The sequence below is a fragment of the Phyllostomus hastatus genome, unplaced genomic scaffold (assembly GCF_019186645.2).
Source record: "Phyllostomus hastatus isolate PE091 unplaced genomic scaffold, TTU_PhHast_1.1 phas_contig_198, whole genome shotgun sequence".
In the NCBI taxonomy this organism is placed as follows: Eukaryota; Metazoa; Chordata; class Mammalia; order Chiroptera; family Phyllostomidae; genus Phyllostomus; species Phyllostomus hastatus.
The window spans coordinates 4,708,630-4,728,192 of NW_025333715.1; the positions used below are offsets into that span (position 1 = coordinate 4,708,630).

The 19,563-nt window shown below is 52.7% G+C and overlaps 1 protein-coding gene across 2 annotated transcripts in view; it reads right to left on the reverse strand.

Annotated features, from left to right (window-relative positions):
* The window catches only part of ACO2 (aconitase 2), a 41,567-nt gene that overhangs the window by 18,347 nt on the left and 3,657 nt on the right, over nt 1-19,563 (reverse strand). The window contains exons 1-2 of one of the 2 annotated variants that reach the window (XM_045834737.1): nt 7,198-7,338; nt 3,648-3,784 (exon numbers count right to left, since the gene is read on the reverse strand). In XM_045834737.1, coding sequence (XP_045690693.1) covers nt 3,648-3,784; nt 7,198-7,206 — 146 coding nt within the window. In that variant the 5' untranslated portion in view covers nt 7,207-7,338. Of the gene's footprint in view, nt 1-3,647; nt 3,785-7,197; nt 7,339-19,563 lie in introns of those variants that run through there. The other variant, XM_045834736.1, reaches the window with a different exon arrangement.

Sequence of the window (19,563 nt, forward strand, 5' to 3'; positions counted from 1 at the left end):
CAAGGCCCTCCCCATGCAGACTGAGGTCGGCGCCGGTCAGCTCCCACCCACCCACCCGGGGGCATCCCGAGGACTCCCCGCTGCTGCCCACTCGACGGGGCGGCCCACACAGCACAGCCGCCAGGGCTGGGCCTCACGCCCTGCCTCCCACCACTCACAAGGCTATCGCCGAACCTGAGGCCTCCAGGGAAGGGCGGAGTTCCATGTACACCCAGTGACTCCAGGGAATAGGAGTGTGAGATTAGGGGTCGGAGACTCTGGGTCTAGACCTGGCCCTATTTTTTTTTTTCTAAGATTTATTTACTTCTCAGAGAGAGGTAGAGGCGGAGAAAGAGCGGAAAAGATCAATGTGTAAGATATACATCAGTCAGTTGCCTCTTGCACACCCCCAACTGGGGACGAAACCCAGGCATGTGCCCCAACCGGGAATTGAACCTGCAACCCTTTGGTTCACAGGCCAGCACTCAATCCACTGAGCCACACCAGCCAGGTATGACCTGACCCTATTGACTAAGCCCACTGAGTAACCAGACAAGCAATTGCCCTTTACAGGGAGCTCACCAACCTGTAAGTCCAGGGCTTCGACTGGAATGAGGTAACACATAGCACTTATAATAAACCAGCTTTATTGAGGTATAACTGGAGTGCAATAAACTGCATACATTTAAAGCATACCACTTGATAAGTTTCTACATACGTATACACCTATAAAGCAAACACCACAATTAAGATAATGAACACGCCCAGCACCCGCAAAAGTGCCCTTGTGGCCTCACGCCCACTCCCGTCCCCAACAACCGCTGGTCTGCTTTCTGTCACCCTACACTGGTTTGATCACAGCACTTACTTCCAGCTCGGCATTGCTAAGCACTTCACTGCACATAAATCGTTTCATCCTCACAACACAGATGAGGAAGCCGAAGCACAGGGGAAGTAACTTGCCCAGGTCACAAAGCCAGCAAGTGGCACAAGGGGCGGACAAGCAGTGTGACTCCACGGTTCGTGCTCTTTACGTGACACTACGGTCCGGCCCGCGCAAGTGTTCAGTCGTTACCGTCATTGTCGCGACCGATCTGACTGTGCTGGGAGGGCAGAGAGCCTTGCTCCCACCAGCCTGGGCTCCAGCCCCTCACTCCCAAGTTCACCTAGTCCCTGGGAGCGAGAGCCCCCTAAGGCGCTGGCTCTGTGGGCAACAGCAGGGCAACCGGGGATTCTGAGAATCCCTACGGTTCTGCTGTCTCAGGACCTTGAGTAAAAATAGCACCGGCCTGGGGCACAGCCTGCCTCCTTTAGCGGCAGCCTCTCCGAGGCTGGCGTGCCCACTGCGCAGAGCACAGCCCCTCTTTCGGGGCCCCAGGGGAGACAAAAAATAGCACACAGGCCGAAAACCAAAGTCCTTGACAGCAGAGGCCTGGAGCTGTGTACAAAAGCCTGACGGCAGTGAGAGCCTGAGGACGGCTCATCACCAGCTTCCTCGAGGGGCAACTGAGGACAGCACACCGGGTCCCACCTTCCCTCCGCTTCCCCAAGTGACAGAGAGCCGGGTCCCAGGAACAGAACTGGGCCCCTCCTGTCATGGACACAGGGTGGATGGAGGAAGAGTCCCCTGGCTTCCCAAAATGCCGTAAATGTATTTTAATTCACTACCATCTTTTTAGAACAGCCTCACTTGTGCCTTCTTTTTCTGCCCAGTGCTTCTCGAGTGTGGTGCCGCCGACAGTATGGACCCCACGGTTCTTTGCTGGGGGCCGTCCTGCGCACTGCAGGACGTTCAGGACTCATCTTGGTCTCCACCGGCTAGATCACACGAAACCACACGCCGCCCGGGACAGGACAACCAAAAATGTGTCCAGGCACTGTCGAGTTCCCCCAGGGGACAAACTCAACACCCCCACCCCCAGGGAGAACCCTGCTCTATTGCAACAACGAAAACTTAATATCCCTTATCTGTACTAATCTGGAATGCTGAACCTTTATGGGCTTTTCTGGTTAGAGCAGGGTTGGAATAACTAGGCAAAGGAAAAAACCTTCTTTCGGTTAATTTTACTGATGTAAGTAAAACCAAATATATTCCCAGTGCCTTAGAAGGCAGTTTTTCTGGTTAATTTTTTTTAGTGCAAAGACCAGACGTGAACAGTACTCTTTGTCACGTCGTCACGAGGCCATCTTCCACGTTGACTCCCCTTCTGAGCATAACGAAGACCAAGGTGGAAGTGTTTTGCAGTTTTCCATTGAGCTATGGTCTGAAAGCTCCAGAAAAAAATAAAACATTGTTTCCAGGAGGAAAAAAAATATTTGTACAAGGGTCCACATCAGTGGGGACAGCGGTCCACAACCCTGACTCCACGAGAGGGAGAGCTGGGAACCCGGCCAGGGCCGCGCAGTCTGGGGGCCCACGAGTCCCCCGGGGAGCTGTTGAAAGAAGACGGAGACTCAGCGGGCCTGCGTGGGGCCTGCGGCTCCGCACCGCCGACGGCCTCCCCGGGGGTGCCCATGCTGCTGACCTCTGGACCACACCTTCGGGAGCAAGGCCTTCACAGCCTGAATCCGAATCGCTGGGGGCCCAGTATCGGCAGTTTCCAAAGCTTCCCAGGGACTCTCAAGTGCGTGCAGCCTGGGTGAAACCCTCGGCAATGCGGGAACCGACCCCGGGAGGCACTGGAGCCAGACACACTGCAGGGGGTCTCCCCAGTCTGACACTCAGTCTTCGCATCTGCAGAATGGGGGGGTGGGGGGGATGCCAACGACCTACGGGGGTCATTGAAAAGAGGAGAAATCATGCGCGTGACACGCCCAGACCAAACTGGACACTGAGGTGGCCCCTTGCCGAGCACTCACAGGTCCTCACTACAGCTAGAGAAAGACTAAGGCGGTCCCCACCCTCAGGACTGAAGTGAGGGGACCAGTAAGGAGGCGAACGGTGGCCACAGAGAAGAGGGGTGGGGCCAGGGCTAGGGCACTGGATGAGGACACGGAGACAAGGTCCCCACCACCGGCCCGCTGTGTGGCTATAAAATGGGTGCGTTCATATCTGTTTTCTCTTACTCCCAGGGTCACTGTCACCAGGTGGGGAGTCATTCAGGTTCCAGGAGCGGTGCTGGCTGGGGTACACTACCATCCCCCCAACCTCCAGTGGCAGCTTATCCATCCTTCTGGGGCCAGCATCCAGACCAGCACCTGGCCCACAGGACAGCCATCATAGTGCAAAGATGGCTGCCATCTTACCAAATGAGAAAAGGAAGACCCCCAAAAAGATACAGTCAGGATCCCACCCGAGCTACTCTGGGCCTACTCACAGAAGAGGAAATACACACACTGGGCCCCGTGGGTCCCCGAGGGCTGGTCCAGGGTCAGCAGCCTGTCCCAGTGTCCGGAAAGGTCAGGCCTAAGCACCAGGGAGTCTCTGAGACCTTCCCTATGGTCCAAATCACCAGGCTTCTTGATGACAGACTCTCCCTGAGCAGAGAGGGCAGAAGGGCCACCGCCACCCCAGAATGCCTTCCTCGGCAGGGACCTCTGTACCCTGAATTCCTGACCCTGCACCACCATCAGCCACCCTTTACCAAGCAGCCCCTCCATCCCCGGAAAGGGGCAGGGGGCAGAACTGGCACCGTTAGCCCTCTCCACCGCTCCCCCGGCAGCCTTACCGTTTGCGAACGGTGTTGATGTTCTTCTCTAGCAGGTCGTACCGGATGTAATCACTGGGCTCGAAGTGGCTCATAGCCACCTTGGCCCGTTGGCACAGGGCCGAGGCCACATGGTACTGCCGCACACCCAGGGCTTTCTGCAAGGAGACAGAGAACAGCACCTGTCAACGGAGGACTCGGGGCGGTGTGGTGAGTGAGAGAGGAATGACCCCGTCGGGGCGCTCGGTGACTGCGACCCCGTTTCTTCGTCTGGGGCACAGAGATGACACGGACGGGGCAGCAGCCGCCAGGAACGCTGCTTGTGGCGGGAGAAAGGGCAGGGGATTTGCCATCAGAATTGCTGGGTCAAAGTCAAGTTCTACCAACCTAAGAAAATGCCCCAAGTGCCCCATCATCTGAGCACCAGAGGCGATGGGGAGGGAGGCCGGACCAGCTCCGGTGACCACAGGGTCACTGGAAAGGACAAACGAGAGCAGACTGTGAACGCCCTCGCTAGGCCACCAAGCACTGCGCACGCCCCGGCTACCACTCCGCCTGCCCTGCAAGGTCCCCGGGGGCGGGCCGAGCTCCCCGGGCTTCACTCGCCTCCGCGCCTGGACTGCCTGAAGCGCTGCGGAGCCAGTAACTAACTGCCCGACAGACGGGAGAACGAAAGAAGGAAACCCCAGGCACGAGTTTGGATGTTCTCTCATTCCCTCGACTGGGTCACAAAAAGGATAGCTTCTGCCGGGCTTTTACCTCCGAATGCTCTGGGGGAAGACAGGCACCAGGGGTTAAAACACGGAAGCAGCCCTGCGAGAGGCCCACCCGGGAGCTGAGGCCAATAACCAGCACCAGGTGGCCAGGGGTGTGAGAGGCCACCTCGCCGCCACCTCGCCAGCCAGTGCTCTCCCCGGCCCAAACCTTGAAATAAGCGCAGCCCTGGCGGACATCCAGGCGGCAACTTCTTCAGCGACCCCCACGCTCCCCAGGTCCTGGCCCACAGACTTGAAGCAAGAAGTACTTGTGGGTTTAGGCCTCTAAATTTGAGGGCAACGATCTGTTCTGTAGCAATAAACAAACGACTGTTGTGATGGAGTCTGTATCAGCTCATTTTAAACCGTGGATGACAACCCTCGCGGCGTTCACTGTGACCAGGGAAGAACGAACGATCCCGGAGAAACGACAGAGGGAAAGAAACAGCTGCTTCCCTTCTCCGTGGGATTCGCCGTCCCAGGGGCAATGCGCCCTCAGGCAAGGACGAGGCAACACTCAAGCTACTGCCCCAGGATCCCTCCTTTGTGTCCCCTGGACGTTTAAACCCTACCCCTGCCAACCTCAGCATCCGGACCAATGACCTGCCTCACTGGGCAGGGGTGAAGAACGCGCCAAGAGCACATCGAAGGACTTCCGGCAGCCTGTGTGCAGAAGCACGTGCCACACTGCGGCTGTAGCCGCCACCGGCCCTACCCCAGCGGGGAGACCAGGGCTCGAGTCCGGCAGGCCACTTACTGAGTCATCGGGACAATTCAGTGTGCTAAACACTCACTTCCACGCAGAGCGACTGTGATGGCAGGGGGGATTACATGAAGTACTTGGCACGGCTTCTATTGTCACCCCTGTGCGTGTAGAAGCGCACACTCAGCCCCCTCTCGAGTGTTTTTCGCACAGACGAGAGATTGCAAGCTGTTCTGCAGCTGGCCTTTCTCACTTACCAACATGCACACCTTTCCAAGGCCTACAGAGCCATTGCTTTTGGTAAATTAACTGCCCACTCTCTTCTCCATCTGCCCTTTGTCCACATAATTCCCACTGATCCTTCAAGTTCCAAATTAATTTCACTTCCTCAGAGAATCGTCCTCGGACGCCCAGCCCAATCAGAGACCATTATATATTCTCACGCATTACTTCCTGGCACCCACCCGTGAGAGCCGTCTGCAGTAGTCTGTAAACTCCCGCGGGGGAGGGGCTGTGTCTGTTCATTAGTAACGGAATTCACCGTGCCTGAGCACCGGGTCCGACACACAGGAGGTGCCACGGAAACACCAGTCCACCAAACCGATGGATGCTGCTTCTCGTTTATCAACCAGATCTCTCTCAGTGAGCAGGGTTCAATACAGAGGGCGTCTGGCCAACCTTGTGAGAGCAAACCGTTAACAAGACAAATCCATACTTCGCCAGTCTCAGATGCTTTTGGTTAGACTGCAAATAGGTTCAACATTTTTGAAAGACAATTAATTAGGCACTACCTATTAAATGTAAAATGTTTGGACAGTAGACTCCCCCTTAACCCATTTCACTTTCCATGGTTTCAGTGACCAGAGGTCAACCATGGTCTGAAAACATTGAGTGGAAAAGTCCAGAAACAAGCCAGTAAGTTTCAAACTGCGCACCCCCCGAGCGGCATGAGGACATCTCTGCAGCCCTCGAGGGCCAGCAAGTGGAGCTCCTCGTACGCTCACACGGACAGCCGTGTTCCTCACGACAGCCGACAGCTGGAAGCCGCCCGAGCGGCCACTGACGGATGAATGGATGAACAAAGTGTGGTCCACACATTCGAGGGACTATTAGTCAGCCTTAAAAAAGTTTTTAAAGCCTAAAAAATTCTGACACCTTCTATAACATGGATGAATCCTGAAGACATGCTAAGTGAAATAAGGCAGTCACGGCCCTGCTGGGTAGCTCAGTTGGTTGGAATGTCGTCCCAAAACACCAAAGTTGCAGGCTCGAACCCCAGTCAGGGCACATACAAGAAGCAACCAATGATTGATATGTGGAACAACAAATTGATGTCTGTCTGTCTGTCTGTCTGTCTCTCTCTCTCTCCCCTTCCTCCTCTCCTCCCTCCCTAAAATCAATAAAAATTAAAAAGAAATAAGAAAATGGACGAATATGACTGCAGTTACATCAGGTACCCAGAGTAATCAAGATCATGGAGACAGAGAGTGGAACGGTGGTCTCCAGGGGCTGGGGGAGGGAAGTGGGGCGTGATTATCTGACGGGCAGAGTTTCAGTTTGCAATGATGAACACGTTCTGGAGACGGATGGAGGTGATGGTTGCACAACAATGCGAATGTACTCGATGTGCTGAACTGTACACTTAAAAATGCTTAAAACGGTCTCTTAAAAATATTTTTAGCCCTGGCTGGTGTGGCTCAGTGGACTGAGCATGGCCTGTGAACCGACAGGCTGCTGGTTCAATGCCCAGTCAGGGCACACGCCTGGGTTGCAGGCCAGGTCCCCAGTAGGGGGTGTGCAAGAGGCAACCAATCAATCTATCTCTAGCACATCAATGTTTCTCTCCCTCTTTTTCTTCCTGCATTCCCCTCTCTAAAAAAAAAAAATAAATAAAAGTCTTTAAACAATTTGTTTAAACATATGGGGGGGGGGGCAGCAAGGAAGCCATTGTGCCAGAGCAGAATAAACAAGGGAGGGTGAGGTAAGAGATAAGATGAAGAGGGAGTTGTAAGGGACCTTGTAGAACACGGTGAAGGTTCTGGGCTTCACTCTGAGTGAGACGAAAAGCTAAGGGAGAGTTCTGAGCAGGAACTACACGTCCTGCCTTACTTACAAGAATCATCCTGGCTGCCGCAGGTAGAACAGGAGGAAGCAGGGAGACCGGCAGGGGCCAACACGACGGCCAGGGAGAGACGACGGTGGCTTAGACCCGAGTCCCAGTGGCGGAGGTGGCGAGAAAGGGCTGGAGTCGGGGTGTGTTTTTAAACAATAGGACTTGCTGACAAACTGGCCAAAGGGCACGAGGGAAGAGGCGAGAACGTCTCTGAGGCTGCAGCCTGAGTAACTGCAAGACCGGAGGTGCTGTGAGCCGAAACGGAGAAGACGGCAGAACGACGGGCTGGGGGCGGGACCAGGAGACGGGCTCTGAACCTCTGCCGACCCGACACCGGGTGCAGACGTTAAGAAGGCAGCAGGATTCTAATCCTAGGACCCGCACCTCTAGAACTCTGCTCGTTAAATGACTCATCTGCAGTCACAGATTATGAGCCCAAGGTGACCGAAGATCACAAAATCTTTTTTCTCCATTTGACAGATGAAGAAATGAATGCCCAAGGTCACATACCTAGTCAATAGCAGTCTGGGGTACAACTCAAGCTGATCATTTCTCATGTCAATGCTTTTCCCACTGCACTACCCCCTAATTCAAACTAAGGTGTTACTGATTCACTGAACAAATGTTTCTCCAGCCCCAGACTTTGCGCTGTGCTGCCTGAGTTAATGAGACAGTCACAGCCCCTGCCTTTGTTGAGCTTACAGTTTGGGGGAGAAAACAGGTACCAAGCACTCACTCCAGGGACATACAAGCAACTGTGTACGAGAAGGGCTATGAAAGAAAAGGCATGTGGCTGTAACCGTATAAAGCTGGGAAAACGAATCGAGAACAGGGAAAGGGCTTCTCCAAGAAAGTGGTATTTAATCGGAGAGCTGGGACATTACTAGGCGCCCAGGGAACCTGGCACGTAGAGAGAACAGAGAGCAGGTGCAAAGGCCCCATGGCAGGGAAGCACTCACAGCTGCAGGAAGAAAGAGAAAGCCCGCCTGGCTGGAGGAGAGTGAACCCAGTGCAGGGGAAATGGCCTCAGTAAATAAACAAATAAAGCTAAGAGAAAAAACAGAGCCAGGTGTCATCACGGGCCTTGTAGCAGGAGAAGAGCACTCCAGCAGCCTGGAGCCACAGCTTCTCGAGCCTCGGCGGGGGTACCGAGGTGAGAGGCCACCTCCCACGTGCCTTATCCCCGCTGGTGGCTGCCTTGAGACGGTTTCTCCTCCCTCCCTCCCCAGACCTGGTGAGGTTCAGAGCTTTCTGCCCCGGCCCCTTCAGGCTAGGGCCACAGCGAGGGCAGCAGCTCCTTTGGTTTTGGCGTCACCCCTTTTGGCGTGTGGGACCCAGACCCAGGCAGCTGGCACCTTGGGCCTGTTCTTCCCACTCTGTATCTAAGAGACGCACTATCTGAATATGGCTCATTCAGTGGCTCATGGTGCCTTTACCTTGTCCTGTGTGAGGTTTACAGTAGATGTTAAATTTTTAACCTGATCCCCAAAGTAACAGGAAGCCAACTGCAGCTAAGTGGGGTCATGACGAGGTCAGATATGCATTTTTTTAAATCACGGCTGCTATGTAGAGAACGCACTGGAGAGGGGCAGAGGCAGAATAGGCTAATGGCGACTCATCTTGTAACCTCTTTCCTGTAAGCACATTTGTATTTTGACACTTCAGCACCTTTTCTGTACCAAGCAGTATGACACAGATACCAAGAAGAGTAAGACGGTCCCTACACTTGTATACATTAGTCTGGCCAAGACAAGCACATAAATGAAATGCAACACGTTGTGACCCTTGCAAAGAAGGAAGCACACAGCCCTGGCTGGTGTGGCTCAGTGGATTGAGCGCGGGCTGAGAACCAAAGGGTCACAATTTGATTCCCAGTCAGGGCACACGCCTGGGTTGCAGGCCAGGTCCCCAGCAACCACACACTGATGTTTCTCTCCCTCTCTCTCCTTCCCTTCCCCTCTCTCCAAAACTGAATAAACAAACTCTTAAAAAAAGAAGAAGAAGGAAGCACACAGAATGGGCAGGAGTGCAGAAGGGGGAGCAATGAAGTCTCCTCTGGAACCCCCTCCCCCTCCCCCCCCACAGGCTTCACTGAGCAGGACTGTGGGGGACACAGAGGGGTTTGCAAGGCACTGAGAGAGGACAGTCTGGATGTTTAAAAAAGTCGCTCCCAATGGCAGGAGGTAAAAGACAAAGCAGGAGACGGAAGGTCAACTGGAAACCAGGCAGGGCCAGGGAGGGTGTGATTCACCACCCAAACAACCTGAGGTTTACGAGGCGCAAGAGGGCACAGTAAAGGGAACGTGGACCTAGCTCCAAAGTCCAGCGCTGCTACCACTTAGCAGCTGTGTGACCTCACGCAGGTTTCACCTTTGAACCCATTCCCTCCTTTAGACAAAGGGAGTAACACCTACAGCATTACATCAGGCAAGAAATGACATGAATGGGCCCCAAGAACAGCATCATTATATAAAATGCTACAAGCAGGGTTTTTTTAAAATTGTCATTTATTGGGGTTTTTCCTCCCACTTTAAAAAGTAGGACGTATTTCATGGAAAATATTTAGAAAATACATAAAAGACACATTTTATAACTCCCCGAGGCCCACCCAGGGTTGCCTACCACCACTGCTCCTCCACCAGCCTCCCTGGCTCGACGCCAGGTACGGGGTAACTCCAAGAAGGGCACCCAGTACCGGTTCCACAATGGATCTGTCCCTCCCACAGCCCCTGGTGCCACCGTACCCACATGGAACAGGTATCATGGCCGAGGTTTCTAAGCAAAGACAACCATAATAGTCATCATTATTAGTAACATAATACTTTCCATCGAGTGCCAAGTTGTAACCCTTTCCATGGACGGACAGCCCCGCTGTGTGTGACTCGGCACGCGAGGAAACCGGAGAAGGGCGCTGACTCTCCCGGACCGCACGCATGGAGACCCAGTAGTAGCTCCGCCTCTCCTCCCCTGTCCGTGCCACTCCCACACACGCAAAGGCAGCTACGGGAACGCTCGCTGCACCACTGCGTGAAATATTTTAAAAATTAGAAGCAACATGAATGTCCACTTATTTTTTAAAAAGTTACGTTTCTCCTGGCTGGCATAGCTCAGTGGATTGAGTGCAGGCTGCGAACCAAAGTGTCACAGGTTCGATTCCCAGTCAGGGCACATGCCTGGGTTGCAGGCCACGACCCCCAGCAACCGCACATTGATGTTTCTCTCTCTCTCTCTCTCTTTCTCCCTCCCTCCCTTCCTTCTCTAAAAATAAATAAATAAAATCCTTAAAAAAAAAGTTACGTTTCATCCATTCTGTGGAACACTGTACAACATTTCAGGGAAACTCCCCAAGATTCATTAGGCTGCAGTAAAATGTACGACACGGTGCTCTAGGACTCTGGACTCCTGTGTGCACATTCACGGACGCAGAGACACACCGAGGAGGACACAGCCCGAAGGACCTGCTGCCACGCCCGGGGAAGAGGAAGTTCAAGTGAGGGCTGGCAGAAAAGGAGGATGGTAGCTTCATCAGTAGCGTCCAAGTATTTGTAAGAATGTTCTCATTGCTACCTGTATAAATGCCCGTATTACTTATTGCACATGTTTTTAATTTGAACTGTAAAATTTAAAAACCTTGGAATGAAATTTACCAAAAATGTTAACAGTAGTTATTTCAGGGTGAGGTGGGATATCACAAATTAATTATAGGTGATTTTTATGATATTCTCTATACCTCTGTATTTTCCCAAGCTGCCTACAGTAGGCACCTTTATAAACAAGAAAAAAGGTGATGAAAAAGGCAAAGGGGTTAAGGGGAAAACTCACGGCCACGCACAACAGTGTGGTGATGACCGGAGGGAAAGGCGGCGGGGGAGGTACAGGCGGGGGACGGGGATAAACGGTGATGGAAGGAGACCTGACGGGAGATGATGTGTCAGAGAACGGTACGCCTGAAACCTACATAATTTTACTAACGAACATCACCCCAAAATTCAATTAAAAAAAGTAAAAAAAAAAAGCCCTGGCTTGTGTGGCTCAGTGGTTTGAGCACCAGCCTGCAAACTGAAGGGTCGCAGGTTTGACTCTTAGTCAGAGCACGTGCCTGGGTTGTGGGCCAGATTCCCAGTGGGCAACGAGTCAGTGTTTCTCTCATACACTGATGTTTTTCTCTCTCTTTCTCCCTCCCTTCCCCTCTCTCTGAAGTAAATAAAATCTTTTAAAAAATACTTTTTTAAAAAGGTAAGAAATTATTTTTACCTTAAAAGTAGATATTACTGAGTCTCATAATAATATGCTGGCCACTGTGGTTGGGGTATGAGTAGTCCAGATTATTATTATTTTAAAAAGACAAGGTCCCAGGTTCATTCCCCAGTAACTCCACAAAACAAAACAAAACAAAAACAGAATGATGACTTGGGCATGTTTTTAAGAAAATCATTTACTGGGGTTTTGTTTTTATTTCCTAAGTCAAAAAGTAAAAGATGCCTGACCCGAGGGCCCAGAGACATCCCCAGGTTTGCCCACAAGGCCATCCAACCCAGAGGTCACAGTCAGGAAATGGGAGGCACTTCGGTACTTGGACCCCGAGTCCCAGGCCTGTGGAGTTCTCGTGGATCAACACCAAGCCCTCACCTAGAAGACAGCCTCTGACTAAGAACTCAGCCGTCACTTTCTCGAGGGACACAGGGGACGAGGGACGAGGGCGGCTTCGAGGTCGGAAAACGTCTCTCTGGCAGACTCCAGAAGCCCGGTTCAACTAGGCTAGGCTGGGAAGCTCGTTTTCTTCCAGGAAGCCTACTCCACGACTAGACAGCTCTAATACCTCACAACAACAAATGCCTCTTACGTCAAACTGAAACATGCCTCCACTACATCGGAGGACGGACTCTGGCGTTGAAGACCTGGGCTCGAAGCCCAGCTCCGCTCCAAGCAGCTCCGTCACCTTGTGTGGCTTCAGTTAAGCCTCTGAACGCTGCGCTTCCGCTCTGCAAGTGTGGTTAACACCTTCCCAGGCTGCAGCGAGGATCGGGGAAGAGCCCTTACAGGAGCGCCGCCAGCCCAGTGCCTGACACGGCGAGGCCTCACTCCCCAGACCCGTGCTTCGGAACCAGACCAAGTGAGCCTAACCACCCCCCCCCACCCCTGCTGCAGCCCTTCAAACAGCGCTGGAAACCGTACTCGCGTCTGCTCCATGCTGGGCGTGCCTGCAGCACCTCCTCTGCTTTAAAACAGCTTCCGAACTTTACACTTGGGCAGGGTCTCACATCAGGGTGCCCAGTAGCCCGATGCACTGAGATACACTTTGGAGTAAATAGCAGTTGGTTGCTACGCTGCTCCGTGCCGGTGACACTGCACGGAAATCGGCCTCCCTGCCTGCCCTGAAGATACAGGGGCTCAGAGACAGGAAGTGTCCTGCCCAAGGTCACACAGCTGGCAACCTGCTGCGCCCATGCCCTGCCCACGGTGCTCCAGACAGTGTTTCCCAGCCTCTGCTAGGGGGCGGGGCTCAGTCCTCCACAGGGACTCTCTGAGTGCCTCCAGTGGAGTGCGGCTCCTTGGTCTGTTAATGTCCTCTCCCTTGCTAGATGGGTTACAAAGCTCCAGGGTCCCCAAGGATTAATGAAGGCTCTGCTGATCTGGCATTTACTGACACAGGACAAACTCTGAAGGAAAATACTCTAAGCAGACCCTAGTAGGGAGCCAGACCAGAAATGAAATGAAAATACACGCATGGGAAAAAAAGGAAAGAAACAAAGTGAAACTATGCCAGGCAGGAGCACAAAGGTCACCTAATGTCACCCTCCCAACAACTGCGCCTAGTGGGACTATTACAGGTCGTGTTCCCTGTTTAGATGACAAAATGGTGACTCAGAGGAGAAAGCAAAGTCCGCTAGAATCTAAGTTCCACGAGGACAAGAAACTTGTCTATACTAGTCACCTCTGGATACTCGGTCTAGGCCAATGTCTGACACATAGTAGTTGCTCAACAAATCCCTGGTGAGAAAACAAAGGCGGGGCAGCCAGTTGAACGCAAGTCTCTTCGCCATGCTTTCGAATTCAAGCCGGGAGTCCCCCTCCCTCGGCCGAGGCTGTGCTGAGCCGGCAGTGCCCGTTCAGGACCCAGTGCGTGGGAAAGTGGTCCACCCCACAGCGTGTCCCGTGTACGCCCTCTCAGAACTCGGGCCTCCCCGCTTGGCCACGGTCAGACCTGCTGCTCTCCCTTCCCAGAGAAAAGGTGACTCCCCTTGGGATCACTTGTGTCCAGAGAACAGCCCAAACCAAAGGGACTGACACCTTCTCAGGGAGAAGGCCAGGGGGACGGCACCAGTCTGACGGCCTGTCCACCCTGTGAGGCACGGGACATGCCAGCACTGCCTGGGGGGCTGTCGTGGGCGCTGACACGCAGAGCAAGTGAGCTGTCCAGCTGGGCTGGGCTCCGGAAGGAAGCCTGCTCTCTGGAGGCCCCTGCTCCAGCCAGGGACAGGCACGTCACCAGCCACACCTGGCCTGCCCCGTGCCATTTAGAAACACCCCAACCCCAGTGCCGAGTCACAGAAAGGGCATCCACTCGAGAGCTGGATGGACCTGGCTCAGAGTCTCAGCTGCCCAAGCTGTGGGGCCGAGACAGTTTCCTTTACCGCACCGAGCCCCTGTCTCCTCTTCTGTGAAGTGGAGATCAGAGAGCAGAGACTGCATGAAGCGCAAAGAATGTGATGCTTGGAAGTGCAGAGAAAACACTATGGAATGACACACACCACATTCCTATCAGTGGTTGCCCCTGGGGACTGCAATGGAGAGAAGGTATGAGAGTTTTGTGACTGTATTGCGTTCTTCAAGGAAAAGATATATGAAAGGCACAGAGCTTGACAGCGGGGTTCCTGGCAGGCAGTCAATAAATGTAAGCTGTTTTTATTCGGTTTTCCCAGGAGAATGAGGTGCTGCCCCCAAGACACCGCTCGCCTGTGGACTGGGAAAGAACTGCGGGCTGCGGTTTCCCTCTGCGCCTTCCACGCACTTCCCAGCCACCCACAGGCACCGGAGCCCCAGAGCAGGTGACAAGCGCCAGGGCGGCACATCTCAGAATGGAAGTGGGACTGAAAAGGTCTCATGTACCCGCTCCTTCTGCCCCTGAATGCCTACCATGGAGTCATCCAACCTACGGGGGCCCTTTCCAGTGGGGGGGAACACAGCACCTTACGAGGCAGCCCATTTTACCAGCAAGATGCCTTCAAGGTCTTGGGCAGGGTAAGACCCTGGTTCCTTTGGCCAGACCCTTCAGGCCCACAGCTCAGAGCAACTCGCTGCCCAGCTCCTCCCCGCAGGGAGGCCTCAGGTGGGAGCTGCCTAGGTGGGCAACACAGGAATGCATGTCAGTCAACATCCTCCTAGAAAAAAGCGTCTTCCCACACCTCCGCTGCTTCCAACGACTTTCTCCCACCCGTGGCAGGCAAAGCCTGGCACCTCTCCTAAAACCCAAACCTACACGATTCCGTCCTGCCAGGAGGCAATCAGCTAGCCAGGTTGCTATGCAATTGGCAGGCACAAAAGCGACGCAGCCCTTTTCAGAAGCTTGGAAAGGGAACAGGGAGTGGTGTCTCTCCAAGTCTCGGCCTCTAATGGGCTCCAAGGCAGTACGGGGTTCCTTTTAAGGAATCGGTTGATAGATTCACTCATCTGTCTAGTTCTCCTCTGCTGCTGGCGTCAGCAGCAGAGACTCCGGGCACACTGTGAACTGCATGCAGATCCCCAGCCCTGCTCTGGCCTCCGGGCAGCAGCTCTGCACCGTGACGCACTCGCGGGCACTCCCGAGCTCGGCCTGTGAGGCTGTCGCACAGCACAGCCTCTCTCCCTCAAGCTACGCAGGTATTCTGAGCAGGAGGCATTCATGCCCCAAACGGACATACGTCCAGATAGGGCATGGAGCCAACCGAACTGTGTCCCCTCTGCTGAGCCTACTCAACAGACGTCTAGTCTCTTCTCCCTAGCCCCAGGAGAGGACTCTGGGAGAGCAGTCTGGCTGGGCAGTAGAAAGCCTGCGTTCTGCAGCCAGACAGATCTGCATTCACAATCTGGGGGTTACAGGCTAGCTGTGACCTCAGACAGCTATTTAACCTCTCTGGGTCTCAGTCCCATCTTCTCGAAAGCAGGCTAATGATTCCTACTTCCCAGAGTGGTTGCGAGGGACAGGCAGGCAGTATTCATAAAACAAGAGCGGGTTCAGTGACTGGTGCGGCAGCCTGACTGAACGTGCCCCTGCAACGTCCGAGGTCCGGGATGGGGCAGCGCGGAGTCAGCCCACCCAGCCCGTGGCCCCTCCCCTTGCTTCAGCCCAGTGTACTGCAGTTATTGAGTGACTTCTCCCTCACCAGCACATACGATTTCCACAGGCAGAGTCCTCGTCTGCAACCAGCTCTGTAGTAGCTCTCTCAGCAAACAACGAAAATAACAGCAACAACACAACTACCCAGCGGAAGGCGAAGGAGCCCAGGTGAATTGGTGGGCAGGGGTTACGGGAATTCCTGAGACCCCTTGGGCACCTCCCAGGACTGGCCAGGAACTGAAGCTCCCAATCAGAAACTGTCTCAGCTTCCGTAGTGTGAAAGCAGAATACTCCTACTGGGCCTCAAATCCCCAAGGAATTTAATATCTAAAGGTTTTATTTATTTATTTTTAGCGAGGGGGGACGGGAGGGAGAGAGACAGAAAGAGAAACATCCACGTGAAACAGAAACATCGATCGGTTGCCTTTCATACACACCCTGACCAGGGACCAAACCTGCAAGCCAGGTGCGTGCCCTGACCTGGGAATGAACTAGAGGCCTTTTGCTTTGCTGGATGGCACCCAACCAAGTGAGCCACACTGGTGCGGGCGGAATGTAATACTTAGTGATGGAAATACTATAAATGTAATTCTAGAGCTCATTTCCTCAATGTTGCCCTTCAACTTAAGAGAATAAAATACAAGAACTTTATGATGATGTAGTTTTAGGAAGGGACTCCTCATAATTTTAACTTGTTTAAATCGTGAGGGTTTAAATGTTTACTTATAAAGCTGTGTAGAAAAATAATCTTTCCCTTCAATAAATTTACCAAGCAGTGCCAATCCAGAATTTTTTTGAAAATAAAAATAAAAAGCCCTGGCTGGTGTGCCTCGGTGGACTAAGCGCCGGCCTGCAAACCAAAGGCTCACTGGTTCGATTCCCAGTCCAGGGCATATTCATGGGTTGGGGGCCAGGCCCCCAGCAGGGAGCGCATGAAAGGCAACCACACAGTGATGTTTCTCTCCCTCTCTTTCTCCTCCCTTACCCTCTCTAAAAATAAATAAATAAAATCTTTTACAAAATAAACAAAGAAAAGAAACCAGTGGATTTATTTCTGCCTCCTCTCCGAACTCTCTTAGAGTAGCGCCCAAGAGGTCTTCCTGAACAATTACTACACACCCAGTCCCCATGGAGACCACAGAAGGAGCAGGCAATTCCCCTGGAGCCAGTCTACTTTAAACACATGCGCTGCAGGTACATGCCGCGGCCATGGAGGCAGCAGGCTCCCTCCAGGGCTAGGGACAGAGGCTGACGTCCCCCTGGTGCCCATCCACACCCTGTGTCAGACTTGCCTCAAGCACTGTGTACACGCAGTCCCACTTCACACTCACAACTACCATCTACAGCAGAAGACACTGGGCCCATTTTGCAGATTACGGAACCGAGGCTCTCATGGGGTGTCCAAACTTTTGGAGTCTCTGGGCCACAGTGGACGAAGAGCTGTCTTGGGCCACACATTAAATATGCAAACACTAATGAAAACTGATGAGCAAAGGAAAGGCTTTAAGGAGATTGACGATTTTGTGTTGGGCCACATTCATAGCCGTCCTGAGCCGCAGGCTGGACACCCCTGCCTAGAATATTAACTATTTTGCCCAGGACCACACAGCAAAGGTGACATTCCAGTCCTGGCTCCAAGTCGGTGCCCTTTCCTTTGGCCCAACCTTTGTGGAATAAACACAAGAAAACCATTCTCCATCCTTTTAGGACCCCCGCCCCCCGCCCCAAATAAGAGTTTCAGCAGGTTTGTTCTGAAACAATCTGAGGAAGAAGTCTGTCCTTATTCTCAATGTTAGAAATGGCCTATTCCTAAAGTGACAACAGAAACTAGTCACAAATTTTTAGAGTGCATTAGAGCTTAAAGAACGTTTCAAGTATTATTAGGGTTTCAGGACCCCTCTTAGTGGGAAAGTAGCTATTAACTGTCCCACTCTGCAGACGTGTAACCTGAAGGCCACAGGACTGAGACCGTGTGTGAGGCCACACGGTAAGTCTGTGGGTGGAGGAACTGTCCCTCAGGTTCCTGATATTCCACGTGCTGCTTTTTAAAGACTGCCGACAGCCCCCGCACAGTCCCCCTCCCCTTAGGCTGAGAGGCCCAGGGCCCCCCATCACCACCTTCCGAACCAGGTGGGGCAAAGAAAGCAGGAGCCATCAACACTGATTTTAAACAGTACCCAGATGGCCCTCTGGGGGTCACCAAGCACCAGAATAAGGCCTGCGACAGGACAAGGCTCACGTCGTGCATGACGCTCATACCCAAGTGAGGGGCCCTAGGGCAAGGCACTTGACCCCATCCAGCTTCCTTACCCGTGAAATACAGGCCATCTGCTGAGAGCTGATGAAAAGACCGAGAATTTATCAACAAGCTTCGGCCACACCCCGGTTCTACAAGTACTATGCAAACACATGAGGACTGAATTCAGGTCGACTCAACCCTCAACTGCTCAAGCGCCAAATCCGGAAGTCACCCTTACTTACACCCTACCCTTCACACCTGCATCCAACCCAGGAGCCTCCAAAGTGTCTCCACTACCAGCACCCTAACCCTAGATACCTCCAACCCTCTGGGATCAATCCCATCAGCCCCACCAGTCTCCCTGCTTCCTCTTTTATCCCTTCTGTGGCTTTTCTCAACCATAAATCAGAGCCTGTCGCTCCACAGCTTAAAACCTTCACGACATTTGGAGTAAAATCTGAAATCCTTATCACAGCATGCATGACCCTGGGTTCTTGAACCTCTTGCTCAGGCTGCCCTCTCCTCTCAGCACCCCAGCCAGACTGGCCCTATTTCTTATCTCCAACATACTAAGCTCATACCTATCTTGGGTGCTTTGTACATGCTGCTCCTTGTACTTGAAGTCTCCCCTTCCAAAACACTGAAGGGCTACCTTTTTTTTTTTAAAGATTTTATTTATTGATTTCAGAAAGAGGAGAAGGGGTGGGGGGAGAAAGACAGGGAAAGAAACATCAGTGTGTGAAAGGTACATCATCAGTTGCCTCTCGCGCACCCCCAACTGGGGACCTGGCCTGCGAGCCAGACACGTGCCCTGACTATGAATCGAAAGGGCAGCCTTTCAGTTCGCAGGCCAGAGCACAATCCGCAGAGCCACGCCAGCCAGCACCGAAGGGCTGCCTTCTTACCACTGAAGTATCAGTTCATATCTCACCTCTTCAGAGGCGCCTACCCCAAGCACCCCAGTTAAAGCCAGGCCATATCCCCACCCCTACTCTACCACACTATCCTATTTTATCTTGCTTTTAGCACTCAGTAGCTACAATTTTCCCATTTGTCTAACTTGTTTATCTTCTGTCTCCCCAGAACTGCAATATAAGCTCCGTGATGCCTGTTCCCTATTGAGCTCGCAGTGTCTAGAACAGCATTAGGTGCGGAGTAAGCGTTCACAAAACACCTGCGAACAGCTGGTCCAAAAGGCAGCAGTGTGCTCCCCTGGTCTTCAAGAGGCTGCTTTGACTGCCTCTCCCAGATCTGAGACTGGAAGCTTGTTTGCTCATCCACTGAGTCACTCATTCATGTGTTCACGCAATTCAAATCAAGTTGACTACAGGACACCTGAGAAAGTATCACAGTGAACATGCAACTAGAATGAACTGTTTCACAATTTAAAACAAGATTTTTTGAGGCACTTTTAACTTAACTTCCGCCCAGAGTCAGGCTTCCCTGCAGTTAACTGCCATCCCAGATTTACAGCTGAGGTTACGTTAAATACATGCACCTGAAAGTCACACGATGGAAACTCAGCACCCCAGTACCTCACGGCAAAACCAAAGACCTAAGAAATGCATTTGCAAATACCTGACTCCTTTTATATACCACCCGTAGCCCTTTTCAAAAAAAATAAATAATAGAGACCAGAAAGTAAGCGTGACTTTTCAAAAATTTCCCCTCCATTTTCTTCACTATTTCTAATCTACCTGGTAGCAGGCACTGTCAAATGATAGAACACTTTCAACCTCAGGAGCACTGTTCTAGACTGACAGCTGTGCGAGGGCAGGGGGAGGCGGGGACTGGATGGAAGAAGGTGAAG